The sequence below is a fragment of the Aythya ferina genome (assembly GCF_964211825.1).
Source record: "Aythya ferina genome assembly, chromosome: 25".
Classification (NCBI taxonomy): domain Eukaryota; kingdom Metazoa; phylum Chordata; class Aves; order Anseriformes; family Anatidae; genus Aythya; species Aythya ferina.
The window spans coordinates 234,368-250,933 of record NC_140323.1 but is presented as its reverse complement, the minus strand read 5'-3'; the positions used below and the strand labels follow the sequence as shown (position 1 = coordinate 250,933).

At 43.7% G+C, this 16,566-nt stretch overlaps 1 protein-coding gene across 1 annotated transcript; it reads right to left on the bottom strand.

Annotated features, from left to right (window-relative positions):
- Window positions 1–91: 91 nt before the first annotated feature.
- DENND2C (DENN domain containing 2C) lies at window positions 92–16,564 on the bottom strand. Its single transcript, XM_084498138.1, has 18 exons — window positions 15,744–16,564; window positions 15,055–15,203; window positions 14,374–14,486; window positions 13,838–14,005; window positions 11,075–11,168; window positions 10,285–10,329; window positions 8,787–8,974; window positions 6,615–6,724; window positions 6,107–6,176; window positions 5,682–5,759; window positions 4,860–5,000; window positions 4,334–4,482; window positions 3,761–3,938; window positions 3,398–3,439; window positions 2,312–2,417; window positions 1,342–1,581; window positions 724–810; window positions 92–196 (listed from the first exon to the last, which is right to left on the bottom strand). The coding sequence occupies exons 1-18, from the start codon at window positions 16,550–16,552 to the stop codon at window positions 165–167; spliced, it is 2,799 nt and encodes a 932-aa protein (XP_084354264.1). The 5' UTR covers window positions 16,553–16,564; the 3' UTR covers window positions 92–164.
- Between the last annotated feature and the right edge of the window lie 2 nt (window positions 16,565–16,566).

Here is a 16,566-nt window from a genome sequence, read left to right as displayed (position 1 = left end):
GCCCGCCCCGCCCCGCCCCCGGACGGCGCCCGCCCCGCCCCTTCCCGCCCCTTCCCGCCCCTTCCCGCAGAGAGGCTCGGACACTGCGGGCTGGCGGCACGGCTGCTATTAGAGCCAAACGCGAGGAGTCCGGCCCCGCTCTGCTGTCCCGCAGCAGCGCGAGGTCATTTCTTCTGGAGAAACTTCATTTTGCTGCCTGCAGAGGGGACACAAAGAGAACGAAGCCGCTGTTAGGGCTGCAGGCGCGTCGGGGGCCGCCTGAGGCACGAACTCCGCGAGGCCGCCGCTGCCGGCAGGAACGCGCCCGCCTAAAGCACGCTCCGAGGGGAGCCCCAGGCAAGGCCAGGCTGCGCGGTCAGACAGCCCCGAGGGCTGAGGATGTCCGCACACCTCACCTAGGGCTGCCGAAGCTTAGAAATAAAAGCCTTACAACGGTGTTTTGTGGCCCCTGCAGAGGCAATTAAAGACAGGAGGAACGCAAGGACAGGAGGTAACCAACGCGTCCAGCCGACCTGCGTAGGGTTACAGCAGGTGACAGAACACGGCACGGGCTGCCCAGCGGGTGGGCACCTCCCAAACCCGCCTGGACGTGTTCTTGCTCCGGCAGGGGGACTGCACTAGATGATCTTCCAAGGTCCCTTCCAATCCCTAACGTTCTGTGACTTGTTCAATAGCTACACTTATTTAAAAGAACAAGGACAAAAAACAAAGCTATGTCTTTACCAAGACTGCGAAGGATTTTGTTCATTCCAGTTGGTTCAGTCTCCGTAACACTCTCCAAATACTCTAAGGCACGGACCTCAAAAAGGCCTGAAGAAAAATAGCGTGCAGCCAGTCAGTGTATTCCGTCTCTCAGCACGTGGCATCTCGTATCATCAATGACAATATTACAAAACGGAAATCATGCATGTAATGTAAGTTACAGGATCAAGACCACAGAAGAGAGGCAGAAAAAAATTCTTTGCTTAAGAAGATGAACTCTGAGTAATTAGAAGGGCATGGAGCTATTGGAATCATAATCATTAAGGTTGGAAAAGTCCTCCAAGGCTATCTGGTCCAACTGTCCCTCTACCACCACCATTAGCCACTAAATTGGCTTTTATTACATATGCCAATGGGAAAACCTGCCAGGACAAAAGGCTTTTTTAAGAGTAAAAGTTATAAAATCATAGAATGGCTTGGATTGGAAGGGACCTTAAAGCCCATCACATTCCAACCCCCCTGGCACAGGCAGGGGTGAATGCCACTTAACAGATTAGGTTGCCCAAGGCCTCGTCCTGTTACATGACGTTATACTTTGAAAGTGAGTTTGTAAAACAAGAAGTTAAAATCAAACCTCACCTTTGACCACATTCTTACTTAGTTCTCGATCCTGTATGAACCCTGCAAACATCTGCGTTTCCATGAAGAAGTGCAGGAAATGACGCACACTGCGTGACACGTGGGATTTACGGAACAGTTCCCGCTGGAACACCCGCTCCCCTTTTTCTGTGATGTTCATGTGCAGGGAGTAGTGACCAACAATCTCCACAAAGAACTGCACAAAAGCTTCAGAGACCAAGGAGTTAAGAGGCATGTCACCTGTGAATAGGACAAAAGAGTTCAGCAGAGGAGAAATTTCACTCTGCATTCACCACTTTGGACAATCCTCTTTAAAAGAAGGGCAGCAGTTGCTTTTTCGGCTGGCTGTCTCAGACTATGAAATTTCATATGAGTGTTCAATATCAGAGCAGCCCTTGGCTCAAATATTAAGATTTCTCTCCCATGTCAACTGTCTGCTGGCACAGGTTCCATTTTGAAACTTTATCAGTAGAGTGAAAGCATTCATAGTTTCTTTTCCCCTGTTAAGTATCTAGTATCTAATAAGCAGTAAACTCGTAACAATCTAATTATTTTACAAATTAGATAGATTTACAGATTTTACACATTAATTTATTTGAAGCATTATAAGAAAGATCAACTTTGAAAATAATGTCACATTATCCTCTAAAGTACAGAAACCTGCTACGAGTTCAAGAAACACTTGCTCTCTGCCACTTCAGGAAAATTACAGAAAACTTTGCGTGGGAAATGATGCACTTGGCCTAAGCAAAACAAGAGCTCTACATATACTGATCATAAAAAGAGGAACAATTAGGACAGCAGACTTCTTTCTAACACATACAAAATAAAGATGTTCTCAGCAAGGTCACAGGAAAATAGCTTTATAAAATGGGTTTCCTAATGATTATTTCCACTTGCACACTTTTATGGCAACAACATGGAAGCTGAAGAGAATTGAAGATGTGAAAACATTTTTCCATAAACCTACCTTGTATGCAGCTCTGCTCATGTGACAAGATTTCATTTTGTTCCTCCAGGATTTGTACAAGTGCAGCCTGCAGTTTATGAGGCAGGATCTCATCTTCATCTGATACCTAAACAGAAAAGTGGCCATTAAAGCTTTTCTGTTATATCTGTTCGACAGAAACCTCTCTTCATGAACTGGTAAGAAATACTCATAACATGCCTAAAACAATTAGAGGGAAGTTGCCCTATGATATATGCTATGATAGATCTCTGTGGAGACAATACATTTGTCTTGTTGTCAGAGACACGAAAAACATTTGCTCGGTGCCTTCTGACTATGTAGAATCAATACATAAATGACCAATACAGAACAATGTATACCATACCATCTACATGGAGTCATGCTCATTAGACCAGCGATAAAACAAACTGTGATAGAACAACAAAAGTTTGTTGAAAAATATGACAAGTTTCAACATTCTAGTGAGAAAACAATCCTTTAATACCTTTCTCCAGTTGCAGGCTGCAATGCAAAACAGAACAGTAAGGCAAAGGAAAGGAGATGCAAATATCCTCCTGAACTAGTAATACTCCAGTAAGTTTATAGTGACTTGTCTAGTGATGTAGAAGGCACCTCCAGCACATTAGGTAAAGTTTGGGGCCAGCAGAGAATCGCAAGTGAACTGTAATTATTTGTCTCAGACTATCACTCCTGGAGAACAAAGAAAACAAATACCCCAACTAGAGGAGAGAGGAGAAAGCCCTGTAGAGAACAAGTCCACAGAAAGACAGACAGAAAGCAGAAAAGAATCCTGGTGGTCCTCTTCACTTAATGAACCAACTAAGTATCTGTTTCTAAATCCAGCTCAGGTAAGCTGCACCTTTGGCTTCCATGCTCTCTCTGTATCTCATGAAACCTCAATCTTACAACAAAGATGTTGTAAGTTTGTTTCCTTCTCTAGTGATCAAAAGGGAACATGAGATTTCTTCAACCACTGGAGTCTACATATGAAAACCAGCTTTTGTTGATGTCTTGCTAACACCTCCTTTCGTTGGTGCCTTTTCTTGGCGCATAACCATTAGTGATTAGTGCGGTTATTTCACTCACCTCTTGCAAAAACCTGTCAGTGCAAAGATCAACAATCAGAACCTGGGAAAAGATGTACAAAACACATTAACTTTTTTAACTTCATATGCTGCCATTTCTTCCTTTATTTTTTGTCTCCAGTGGTAGGGGATGTCACACACAAACCACAAGTTTCACATAACTCCAGCCTGCCTATAAGAATAGTCAATATTTTTGTATCTTTAATAGCAATGGAACACCCTGACATGTATCTCACAAGTCACAAACTGTCTCAGAAAGGTTTAAGACTTATATATTAAAGACAGAATCCACAGAGATTCCTCCAGGGAGGTCAGCCTAATACCACTGAAATTGTCCCTCCACTGTGCTTCAACCAGTTCTCACCTCTTCTACAGGCAGGTCCTGGAGCTGTGGTAACGAGCAGGAGAGAATGCCGATTAAGAATGGGGTCGGAGAGCACACAATATCAATCATAGAAGTTGGTAGGACTGGTATGTACGTGTGTTGCCAAGTGAAGGGATAAAGTATTGCAACTGCAGCATGGCCACATTTAGACAGGGTGCTAAAAAAAAAAAAAGTAAGAGAAGCACAGAGTGTATTGTCAATGTGTCTTTCAGTGCTCAGCTACAGACATAGGTTAGAAATGCTCAGAAAAAATGTAATTTAGATATATTGTTTATGCATCAACAGAAACCCCATGCATCCACTTCTGAAATCAGTCGTGGGGAGCTAGGAATAGCATCAACCCAGACCTAAGAGGTAAAGGACACGTTCACTTATTTCCTCGTGCATTCTCTAAATTTTAAGCAAACATTTTGTGGAGACTCTACAAAAAAAAAAGCTTTAAAATGAAATTATTTACAGTAAGTCAGACAACCTTGCACATGAAACAGACCTAAACAGAAGAAAAAGCAGTATCTCTCAGGAAGAACTAGTTACTCAGTCTCATTATTTTACCTTAAATTGTCAGCAACAAAGATCACCCTCCTTTCCAGCAGGAGAGAGGCAAAGACCCGTATCACGTGAGAGACGCTTAGGCATTTAAACAGGCATTCAAAATCAACATGTTCAAGTCGAGAATCTGAAGGACGGCAGAGTTCCATAACCTGGGAGAACAGCAGAGATGCAGAGTGCTGGGTGTGAGAGCCACAGCACAGAGTTCAAATGCATGAGGGGGGACCTGACCAGAAAGTAGAAGTGATGGATTCTCACAGGTTGAACCCATGTCACCTCAACAGCCAAGTCAGAGTATTACAAAGGACTCTCAATCAGTTCTTCCTTTAAAAAAAAGCAGTGAATCACTTCTATTGCAGTGTGGTTCAACAGGAAGCTAGTTTCTGTGACAAGCTCCAGTCAGATTTTAGGAAATTATCATCAGAATGAAGATTTGCAGACAGCGTCACTCTACAGTGCAAACTGCAAAACTCCACAATGGCCCCAAGACACCAGACAACACATGAAAGGCAGTCCTGAATGCAGTTACCTCGTTTCCTGCTCCTGGCAGGAAGCTCTTTACAGCAATGGTGCGCCCGGGAGCAGGGAAAGGTGCCTCCATTACACTACGCATAAATGGGTGTACTAGAGCTGGGGACATCTCCCGCCTCTTCTCCACTTCATCTAAAATCTGCAATAAAATAAATCAGACAGTTTCAATGCCTGCTTGTGAACCAGCGGAGATACAGGCCTATGTTCAAGTATGCCAATCCACTGCTACACCTGAAGGGTTCAACACACTAACAGCCCTCTTTCCCCCTTGCGTATGATTCTCATGTAAGCTCCTCTCAAATGTTTGAACAATCAAATAGTAACAGATACCTCCAATCTCAATCTCAAGTGCTCCAATTATTAGAAATCAGCTTTCATCATCAACTTGCCCCTGTACACTCCTGCAATAGCTGCTCTTTACTTGCAAGAGCTTTCTCTAGGGTTTACCTCCTTTATCTACTCTCCTTTTTGTGCTATGAAAAACAAGCTGAGCTTTCCGCCCCACCCCCAAACTGATTTTACATTTCCAAGGCATGGAAGAGGATGAAGGGAGCACCATCAGTAATACCAGGTATTAGAAACCACTTCATGACAATAATTTGCTGAAGAAGTTGTTGTCAGTATATCAGCTGACAAGTCCCAGCCCCAGTATGATTTTATTTGCCCCGTCAAAGTACAAAAACGGCAAGGAAGCACCACACTGCTGGGATTTACTGCAATTACTGAACAATTCTAGACTGGACAGAAGCATCCAGTTACTTCTTGGTGCTTGCAGGTTGTCAGAGACTCTTGTCTGACATGAAGTAAGTCCCCATCTCACCTTGGAGAAGAGGTTGAAGCAGCCTAGGCGGCTGACAATGCAGTACACCTCAGGAAGGCGCTTCCCCTTCCCTTCTGGCTGAAAGGCAATAAGAATGGCTATGTTGATAACATGGATACAATAAAGAACCTAACACCTACAATCTATTTGATTCACAGTATTCTTTCTGCTATAATTCCCTCTACAATTCTGACTCGGAATTCCTGAGCAATTACTAGTTCTAGGAGCTTTCACACCCGGAACCCACTTCACTGTATTACCAGGCATCATCATGGTCCATCCCTTATGCAATTAAATGACTAGTAACCTCAGCAGCACAGGAGCCACAGAACCTACGTGGGAAATTACTGCCAATTCACAATCTGCCCTTGACTGTGCATTTATCAGTGCATTCTTTACACTACATCCAATACACAAATGCTTACCAGGAGCTTCTTGCAGTACCCAAACCAGCGGCTGCCATCCTCACCCGTCAACACAAAAGAAAACGTTTCACTGGGGAAATGAAGAACAGTCACAGTTAAATTGACTATGCAGTTCAGACAAAAGACGGACAAACAAACTCATATGTGCACCACACAAACTATATGCCATCCCTCCTTCTAGTCATGTCAAAGACCCCCCTGCTGCAGGTAGCCAAGCTACACCAGGCTCTCTTCAGCTGTAAAAGCACCTGCAGAGTGTGGACTCATCAAGCTAGGCCTTAAACAGATATTACAAACTTCCTTCTTATAATAAAAAGATGATGCTCAGGCAGACATGGCACTTCTGAGTCCACTTCTGTATCTCACTTTTCCCCTTCACTGGACTTAGGGACTCAGCCTTTCCCATTTTAGCTGGCTTTGTCTGCAGTTATTCTGGTCCTGGGAACTTGCAAATATCTGAGCTTTCAGCATTATCCACTTCAGACATCAGTATGCAACAAGTCTTTACCTTGTAAGTTGTGATGCAGGAAACCAGTCTTTAGGATCTGGAAAGCAGAATTTGGGAATGACCTTTAGCCTCTCTTCAGTATCCTTTGACTGTCTGAAGGGATGTTCAGGCTGGAGGGGTAACATACATTTAAAGTAACTGAAGTGCGGTACACAGCTGCAGCATTTAAAACAACGGGGGACAGCATCTTCCTGACACTTCCAAATGCTGAACCATCAGATAGCTAATCCACAAGTATAGGAGAACACATCCTGACTATAACACGTACCTACTTCCCTCTTGCAACTTAACTGCTAATTGGACTTTTTAAAAATTATCCAGCTGGATGTGGTAAGAACTGAGTAAGATTTAGAGCCATGACCAAGGTTACAGAAGACGTATCTGTAAATGAAAATACCTCCATAATCACTGCTGCATAACTATGGGATAACACGTCCTGCAAAATCCCAACACAATAAACTGTCCCAATGAAGTCACCTACCAAAATTTGAGCAGCAGATACATAAACCCTAATTTTTATCATTATTATTATTTTCAGTGAATATATAAAAGCCATTAAACAGCCACATAGTACAGTTGGGTCTGATTGTCTGCTAAGACAACAGGGAAAGAACAATGTAGTGCCCTTCCCAGAAGTGTTGAATAGTCTGAGAGGTTGCACCAGGGAAAAGCCAAATCTGGTTGCATTCCTTTCTTCCTTCTAACACCCTGAAGTTCGCACTTTCGGCAGATGTTTATGGGCATTCAGTTTTACCCATCAATTAAGACTGTGTACTCTCTTTCTGGCCATGGTCCCTTACTAATTTTGTGAATTTAAAACATTTTCACATCTGACACTCAAGTTATTTGCATACAAAACACTTATGCTGTTGGACAACATAACATGAATGAGGTTTGGATAACATTCAGATTTCTTAATAATCACTGGATTACTCCTGGCAGCACAGCTAGAATTACTAGTTCTGATCTCTTTTCAGTGGAAGGCCAGCAGATACAAGCCTAGATTCTGACAACTGAACATTCAGTTCCAGCTGGAACCACAGAAGAAAACATCAACATATCATCCTCTTCACTTCACGCTAATGTGTACACTGAGTCATAATTCAGAATCACACACGCCGACTTCGTCTCCCATTTGGTTAAGCCCAAATGACAGACAGAAGGAAACTTTGTTTCAAAAGTTCTAGTTCACAATAGTTTAATTTCCATAATTCACCTCCAGTTTTGGAGGTTACTAGACATGTCCTTGTAATGTTTGTTTGTTTTTGTTTTGTTTTATTTTGTTTTCCAAAACAGTGTAAGCAAGCATAAAAACCCTGGGCTTCTAGCCCTGCACATCATCAGTCCAACTGCTTTACTCGTTGTTTATAAATCACAAACTACCTGGATGAGGTCATGCCAGCTTTGGGAACAAAGCACAGCACTCCCTTTTCTCTCCTGCAGGCTGCCTTGGCAGTGTAGCACAATATAGTATGGCTTTATGGTATTTCCAGACAAAAACAGTATGAACCTTCCTAGTTCCAACAAAAGACAAACCTGTAACACCCAATGGGAATTAAGCATGCAGGTAAAAGCACACTGGCTAGCCGGAACAGATTTATTTTCATTAACTGCCTCAGAGGCAATTATTTTCAGTTTAAAAAGACCTCTCAACAGTCTTCCAGCTCTCGGGTTTTATATTCTCTCAGCTCTGAGCTCTTCAAACAGATTTGCCATATGCCCCAACTTCCAGACAGTTCTACCCACTATACTGTAGCTAATCATAGTATAGTGCCTAAAAGCTGATCTTTACATAGTCGGACAGTCAAGAAGCAGTTGTATCTGTATTAGTTGTCAAAGTTTGTTAAAGAGATATAAGGCACATCAAGGTCCCACAGACAAGGAAACAAAGCAATCTGCCACGATAGTGGTATCCATACCAGAATAAAGGCCAGTGTTTTTGTAAGCACCCCATCGATAGAGAATTGAGAAAGATACTCAAATGAATGTCCAGCAATAACCAATACATTTGCAACAAAGCAAGGTGCTTCATATCCCAAACCTGTACCCTGTACCCTAACCATCGGCCCAGCTTCACTGGTATAGAGTTTAGGAACGGACACACACTGGGAGGAAAGATAAACAGCTGCTGGGTGTGTGTGTTTCAAGAGGAGGTCTCCCCTCGGCTCTTACCTTGTTGGGAAACTGCTGTATGATTTGTGGTGTGTATTTTATCTCAGATGCCTTCTTGTGCAGTGACACCACTACAAACAGCTCAAACAGCTGCTGCTCCTGAAACTCTATCAAATCTCTCTCCAGTGTCTGGTAGTGTGGGTTCCTCTTGGAGGCTGATTGCACCAGTAGCTGGCCCCTGTGTCGACCTGAAGAAGGGAACAAATCCAAAACAATTCTGTGACCATTACTGCCAGACACCTACAGTTCACAGAATAGGAATCACCATCACCTTTAGAAAAAGGAAAATAAATGGGTGCATTCGCCTAATGTCACAGAACTGCTACACGCTATTGGCCTTGGACTCCTGTGTCAACTTGTCAAGTGCACAGCTGTTCCAGCTACAGGACCAATGGCATTGCAGCAACTCTGCAAATCTCTTCTGCCTGATAACAAACATTCTCCACCTGTCCTGTCTTTGGTTTTTTTTTTTTTTTTTTTTTTTGGCTATGCATCTCAGAACATCACACGGTAGTAACAACAAGAAAAGGCCATGAAAAGCTCAGCACCATCAATTCGGTAGTTGCCAAGCTTCAGGCAGCTAGCCCATAAAGCAGCACGGCCATTTGAGAGAGACAGACCAAGCTTCCAGGCTGAGATGTCTCGACTGACTCACATGCACAGGTAACACTCTGATGTAAGAAATTCCTGTGGCCCTGGCACCCTAGCACATTATGGACACTTAAAGCAATTCCTGTATCAGATAGTGACAGACACTGTATTTCTGCAGACAGTTTTCACTCTCTATTACTCTCCTCAACATAAAAAGGTGAAACTTCATTATCAGCTCCACATTAAGGCCTTTTCAATGCTTTCTGCTAAGTAAATGAAACACCCCAAACAATTACACTGGCCCTTTTCACTAGATGTGACAAAGTCCCTTATCATGGCTGCTGGCAAACCATTACCACTTCACATTCAAACCTTACAGGCAATAGAAACCAGTAACCAGAAAACCAGTTTGGTTCCTCACACACCAGTAGTTATTTCAAGTCTGCAGTTTAGGCCTATGATCAAACTTGGGAATAAGGTACCAGACAAACAACCAAGTGACTTCTTCCCACAGAAAAGTGCATTTCACAATACTTTAAATATAAAATAGAGCCAAGGGAAGGAAATAGTGGGAAAATAAACTCAAGTGTTATCAATAACGGTGATCTGTAGACAATTTACTGCAACAGATATTTTAATAAGTGTGATTCTACCAACCCCAAAAAATAAATCTACTGCTAGCCATTAGCAGATTAACGGCATTAAACCTGAAAGGCTCAGGAGAAGTGGAAGAAATAGAAGTTGATTTATCAAGGCAACAGCTCCCAGCCTTGGCCACACTACCTCTCAGATGTGCCCTTTCTCTGTCTTGGCAGAAGCCACGATAAGTCAGTGTGCCTATCTCATTAGAAGCTTAGCCAAATGTGTAGAGCTATGGGGACAGGACCAGCCCCTGTGATTCACTCACTTTTTGGCTGATTTTCCGTATCACTTTCATTCCCACTGGTTTCACCTGAAACACAAATAGTTTTCGCTTATTAGCCATGGAGAAGGAAGATGGGCAACACCCTAACCTGGGAAAGAGAAAACTTTAGACTCATCAGATCAACATCACTCAGGTCTGCTCATCTATCCTGCTCAAGGCATCAGCAAAGAACAACTGCTACTTACAAACATGCTAAAACAGTAAATTTCAGGAAGTAGAGTTGATTGAAGTCACTGTTTCCAGTAAGCTGTATGTAGATCAGCCAAACACCGGCAAAGAACAGAAACCAAGTGGTGATTTGATGCTGCTATAAAAGTTACCAGAGTTGCTGAACAGAACATACGATAAATAAAAATCATACCACTGCTAGTAATTCAGAAGGCAACAATAATACCAATTTAGAGGCACAAAAGAGAAGAGTGGAGCTCTCAGAGAGTTCTTGGGCCGAGCAGTTTTGCAGGGACTTTTTGTTTTCCCTGTTTCTTTGAAGAAGTACTTTTAACCACTACTCCAGCTCTTCAGGCACAGACTACATGAAAATCTTCCACTCCTAAGTGTTAAACTTATGTTAGTAAAGTGTTCCCAGTCCTAATGGTGCTGAAAGTCCAGGAATTTCAGTTGGAAGACACAGGGTCCAGCACTGTTGAGTCAGTCCAGCACGAGCTGCAGGAGGTGGTGATGCCGGGCCTGTTAAGAGTACCCCAGGACCTACAAGAATTGTGCCACTCAACAAGTTTGTAGCAAAGAGAATGGTGCTGGAGACCTCCCATACCTTTTGTTGGAGTCACTCTCCCAGCAGGACTGAGCAACTTCACCCTCTTCTTTCCACGCTTAGAATCAAAGATCTCCTGTATTCTTAGTACCAACTGAAATCCAAAGCAGAAGCAGAGGTTAATATCGGGGTCCAGAAAAGGGTCCAGGTGCCAACAGGACTGAAGACCAATAGAGCTATCATGAAGCGCCACAATACTTAGGAAAGGCTGCTGAAGTCCTGCCAGGAACCCTGGCTCAGAGATCATTTGCTAGAGTACTTTTAGCACAACTTACTGGATAATGAACAAGCACAGTTTCTGCTGCAAGAGAGAGATTACTGTTAGCGCGACTCAAAGTTGACACGGAACTGTACATCCAATCTGGAAATTGTCATATTTTGCTTACTAAACAGACATGAGAAGTGGCAAATTGTCTGGCATCAGACCTCAGTTTCTTTTGCAGAGGTACTTGCAAATGTATCTTAAAAAACCCCCATCATGAAGGACTCTGAACTTCACATGCTCTCAAGCACCCCAGTTCTTTCCAAGACCAGGGAAAAGCAAAGCTCTCCCAGTGCAGCTTTTTTAAATGTCTGTTTGTTTTGTTTATTTGCTGCTGTAGTTGTATGTTAGGGTAGGTTACTAAAATGAATGGATTATGTACTTTCATTTTGCACAGGTGAACAAAGACAGTAGGACTGAACAATGGGCCTATGCCACAAACCTAATCCACTGGAAGAAAAATTTGGGGAAACAAACACACTCCAAAAGAGACTAAGCTACAGAAACTGAGGAAGTGTCAGCATTTGTCACTCCAGGTCAGTGCTACTAACCCTCGTTTCATTAGTCACAAAGGCCTTAAAACCAAAGTCCTAATGTTTTCTGTAACATGGGTTCCTCTGGACTCCTATCCTCACCTGCTAGTTATGCAGTGCTGAATTTGGCTCATCAATTCTGAACGTCAAAGACTGCTATCACTTCATTGTGAAGGAATTACTTAAAATGTAGACTGCAAGTCAAGTTCATTCTTGTCCCAAATGAAGGATTCATTAAATGTTCCTACTGAACATAACAGGGTGTGGTACAGTCATTTGTCACCACAAATACTGCATAAAAAATGGAAGATGTTCAGCAAGGAACCTGTTTTTCAGCTCTAGCCTTTATCCCCAGTTCAGCAAGCTATACTTAGGTTCTTTCTTTCAGATCTATGTTCTAGTGCAGTGTTCTGCACTAGACAGACATGAGGCTGAAAGGAAGAAAACAGCACACAGCGGGAGGCAGTGCTTCTCTTCCAAAATCTGCCTCCTCTAAATTACACTGGGTGGTAAAGGGGGGTAAAGATTTTCAATTTCTCTTCTGATTTTTGTACAATTGAGTCATCAGAGAAAGATACTGGGTGTGTTTGAGGCACCTATACATTTCTTAAGCAATAAGAAAGTTCTTTTTAGACTCGAATCCTTTTCTCGATCTCTTGAGCAATCTTGGCTCAATTTCCTGACAGCAAAGTATGCTTCCTGCATGTAAATTGTTACCAGATTTTTGAAGTAGGTTTGCTTTAGCGAATGTTATATTTTCCCCCTCCAAAGGAAAGATACTGTTCATCACAGCATTTTTATAATCTTGCCAATGCCAACTCCTTCCTGACTTTCCAAGCCTACTGTTTGTTTACAAAACACATGCAAAAAAGTTCCTTGCTATTCTAAAACACTTAACATTTGACAAGTACTTTGCACCTGTCCAACTCTACCTCACAGTCTTGTGCAAATTGGGTGTATATGCTCAAGAAATAATGATTTGCAGAAGTTAAATGATTTTCCCATGACATAAGTAAGTTTTTGCCATTACCACAACTGGAATTTGAGTCCTGTGCACCAAGTGCCACACATATAGCACACAGCAGTAGCTGCAGCTGTCCTTCTATAGCACGTTCTACACGCTGGTAACTAATACCAGAATCTTGAAAGATTACCAGCATATCAAATAAGAATTACAACCAATCCTAATCCTCTAGTGCAAAAATGGATTACAGGCTTTTTTCACTCTGGCCTCAGAAGCATATCCATCTCTGGCACGCAGGCAGAAGGGAGCAACCAGAATCAGCAGAGGGGAGAACTGTTGGAAGGCTTTGTGAAATGGGCTTATCCCTAATAAGCTGCTCTTCACCTTTAGAATATGAAAAGGCTACAAAAGTATGTTCCCAGTGGAAATCAAGAACCACAAGCCAGTATGACAAATAACCAAGGACCCAGCCATCTCCCTACAGCAGCACCTCACTGCCAGCTGCCTAATAACTCAGTTCCTTCAGGGAGAACACTGGGGGTCAGTCTGCAAAGTCACGGGGAGCAAAGTACACTCAAACAGAATTGTACAGGGCTGGCCCTTTAGCTCAGTTTCCCTGCATTCCTGCACCACAAAACCAGCATCATCACACTTCATGGAAGCATTGGGAACAAGGCTTAAAGGACAAAGCACTACGGACAGCTGACATTCACATACAGCACCGATCTCGTTGACTCATTATCCCATTTGCAAATTATTGGCCAACAAAACTACCACTGGCCTAGCTAGAACCTCTGTTTTTTGATCTCCCAGTATCTGCCCTACTACTTGGATGGGAAATGGTTCAAGGGGGTCATTTGTGCACACATACAGCAGTACTAATCAACATTCACCTGACTGACACACAGCTCCATGACTGCTTACGAAGCATGTAGAGGTGCTAGACAAAGCAGCAAGAGTTTCAAATGCAATGCAAGAAGTAATGTTTCAAGTTTAAATCTTACCCAGGGCAAGTTCTTTCTCCTGCTAGCAGCCTCTGCTGCTCGGAACAGCTTCCACTCAGTCAATGTGACAGGCAATGTTGTGTCCTTCACCGTTTTTCCTTGCAAATTTGTTAGGGAGGGCTGCAGCTCAAGAGTTTTGCGACTCAAGAAGGAAGGTTTTGGGGGAAGCTAGAAAATAATATCGTAAGTGATGGTTAAGCATGGTATTAAGCTTTGGTCCAAGTTCAGAGTCAAATAAGAGATTACAAATTATAAATTTTCTGCAATGTCCTGCTCTACCAAGCTCTCCCTCCCACCCCCATCCTGTACACTGAAATATCTCCTAAACACCCTCTTGTTCCTATTCTTTTGCTCCTTAACAGCTTTATCAATTGTTACTGCCATGACTATTCATTACCATTTACATTAAAAACAAAAATAAATGGATAGGAAAAACAGTTACATATCACTGGGGAATTAGAGCAGGGGAGGAGCACAAAATGGGCCCCTTGTGAGGACGGCTCTCCAAACATGACAGTTTAATCCCCTCACCCTACCTTGGGAGCCCTCCTAGTGCTTCGGGAGGGTGGTAACTTCCAGACAGATGGGATCTTCCACAGGGGTAAAGGCATCACTCTGGTATCTTCGTAGGGGTTCTCTTTTGTAGGACCTGGGACAGAGGATTTATGGAGGAAGACAAAGTTCTGATTTCTTGCAAGGGAAATGATTAGGACAAGTCTGTGCAGTTGTCTGCCAAGTTTGAACAGGGTTTGAAGAGAGATGTGTTTTGAGATGGATTAGGTTTCTAACACACAAAGATCCTTCTAACCCATTACCATCAACTTGGCAAGCTGTACATAGACTCAACAAAATGGAACACTTCCAACACTGCAGAGAAAGTAGCTCTGTCGCAAAGAAGCTAATTTTGCCAGTGTTCACACAGATCTCTATGCAGCACTCAAGCAGGGGGTGTGAAGAGCTAATAAAGAAATCTGTTTAACACAGGCCATTTCTAGCAACCTTCCATGACATCTGAAACCAGACACAGACAGTTACTCTGCACAGTTATTCACAGGCAGATAGCTATTAACATCAACAAGGAATCCAGATGGGGAAGATTATAAAAGTCACAGAGCTAGACAGGTCCTCAATGCATTCTCCTCTTAATTCCTCCCTCCTCAGCTGCTTAGCTACCCCCAAATAAGGTGAGCGAATCCCCCAGAAGCACGGGCACATACAGATAATGTCCTCATAGATATTGTCTTCTGACTGTGTGTAGATGAGCCTGGATCCTGCAGTGCCATTTGTCTCTTCTCGAAGTTTGTGGGAGCTGGTGGCTGCCGTCCAGTTGCGGAAGCCGTGGATATCCTCAAACTCAAAGGATTTCCTAGAGGAAAACCAGCAAAACATCTTCTAAAGACAAATGCATGTACCCGTGAGTTGTAGTCTCCAGTCTGCACAGATTGATCCTCCTTGGGGACATCAAGCACATGGATGCTCCACTCTGGACTCAGCAATAAAAGGTAGGAAAGGGGAAGGAGTAGGAGGGGGGCTCTCGTAGTGGAAGCATCTGTCCTCAGGAACAACAATGACGCGTATTGAGGCCCTGCTTCCCAGGACGTGGCCGAACATTGCCCATTGATGGGAAGTAGAGAGTAACTGCTTTTTTTTTTTTCTTCTCTCTGTGCTTCCACACAGCCTTTGCTTTTTTTTTTTTTCCCTCTCCCTTTTCCCTTTAATTAAATCATCCTTATCTCAAACCTTGAGCTCTTTATGTTGTATTTTCTCCCCCTTCCTCTTTGAGGAGGGGGAGTGAGAGAAACCGGCCGTGATAGAACTCGGCTGCCCACCTGAGTAAAACCACCACACCCATCTAGAAACTGATTTAAGGAAACGTGTTTCATACAGAAGAGATGAATCAACGTACCTCTGGCTTCTTCCTCTGATACTCCTGCTGGCTGTTGTCTTCTCAAGATTGTTGGAAGATGACACTGAGTCTCCTCCATGCTTCTTTTGCAGTGAAGCTTCCTTGGTAGCACTAGCATTGCTGTAGCCACTTGCACTCTTTTCTGCAAGATAGCGGAAAGTCCTACGGGGCTTAGGTGGTGGGACAGCAGCTGGCTCCTCTTCTTGCCCCACAGCCGCTGAATAAATGTCCTTCATGCTCCTCTCTGCTCTACAGAACAAGTCCACTTCTTCAGCTCTAAGTTCTCTTCCTGTGGAGCCACAGCTCCCTTGCTTCCTCTCCAGGTCCAAGGGAACTGGTGGGGCTTTGCCAGGCAGAAAGGCATCTGTTCTCCTCCACAGCCCCTGCAAGGCGTAGAAGCTGCCTGGGGAAGGCACTGCCCCCGGGTCCAGGAAGCCTGCTTGCCACTCTCCATTCTCCTGGGCTTGGGAAGCTAGGCTGCATGCAGAGGACTTGAGGTCATCACGGTCATCAGTCTGCAAGCAGCTCCCCGCATTTTCCCTGAAGTCCAAGCCCAAGTTCTTTGGATCTTTAGACCCAGCCTTTCTGCCCTTCTCTGTATGTTCTGGCTTCACTTTGGATAGAACATCACAGCCTGGATCGTATTTTACTCCAAAGTCCTTCAGGTGCTCTTTCTCTTTGCTGGAGCACCCTCGTGTCCTCCCTTCCCACTGGGAGATCTTCTGTTTGATGTTGCGGCAGTGGCTCCGGGAGAGGGTCTGCACAGCAGAGCGGGAGAAGCTACCGTCAGCAGTCCCTGTCGGGTGCATGGTAAGTGCTGACC

Excerpts from the sequence above, each read along its gene's own strand:
- DENND2C (XM_084498138.1), bottom strand. The coding sequence starts at position 16,552 with ATGCACCCGACAGGGACTGCTGACGGTAGCTTCTCCCGCTCTGCTGTG. Across the intron at positions 4,483-4,859 it reads TGCCAGGAGCAGGAAACGAG|GTTATGGAACTCTGCCGTCC; the intron begins GTAACTGCATTC and ends CTGTTCTCCCAG. Across the intron at positions 1,582-2,311 it reads TGAGCAGAGCTGCATACAAG|GTGACATGCCTCTTAACTCC; the intron begins GTAGGTTTATGG and ends TCCTATTCACAG.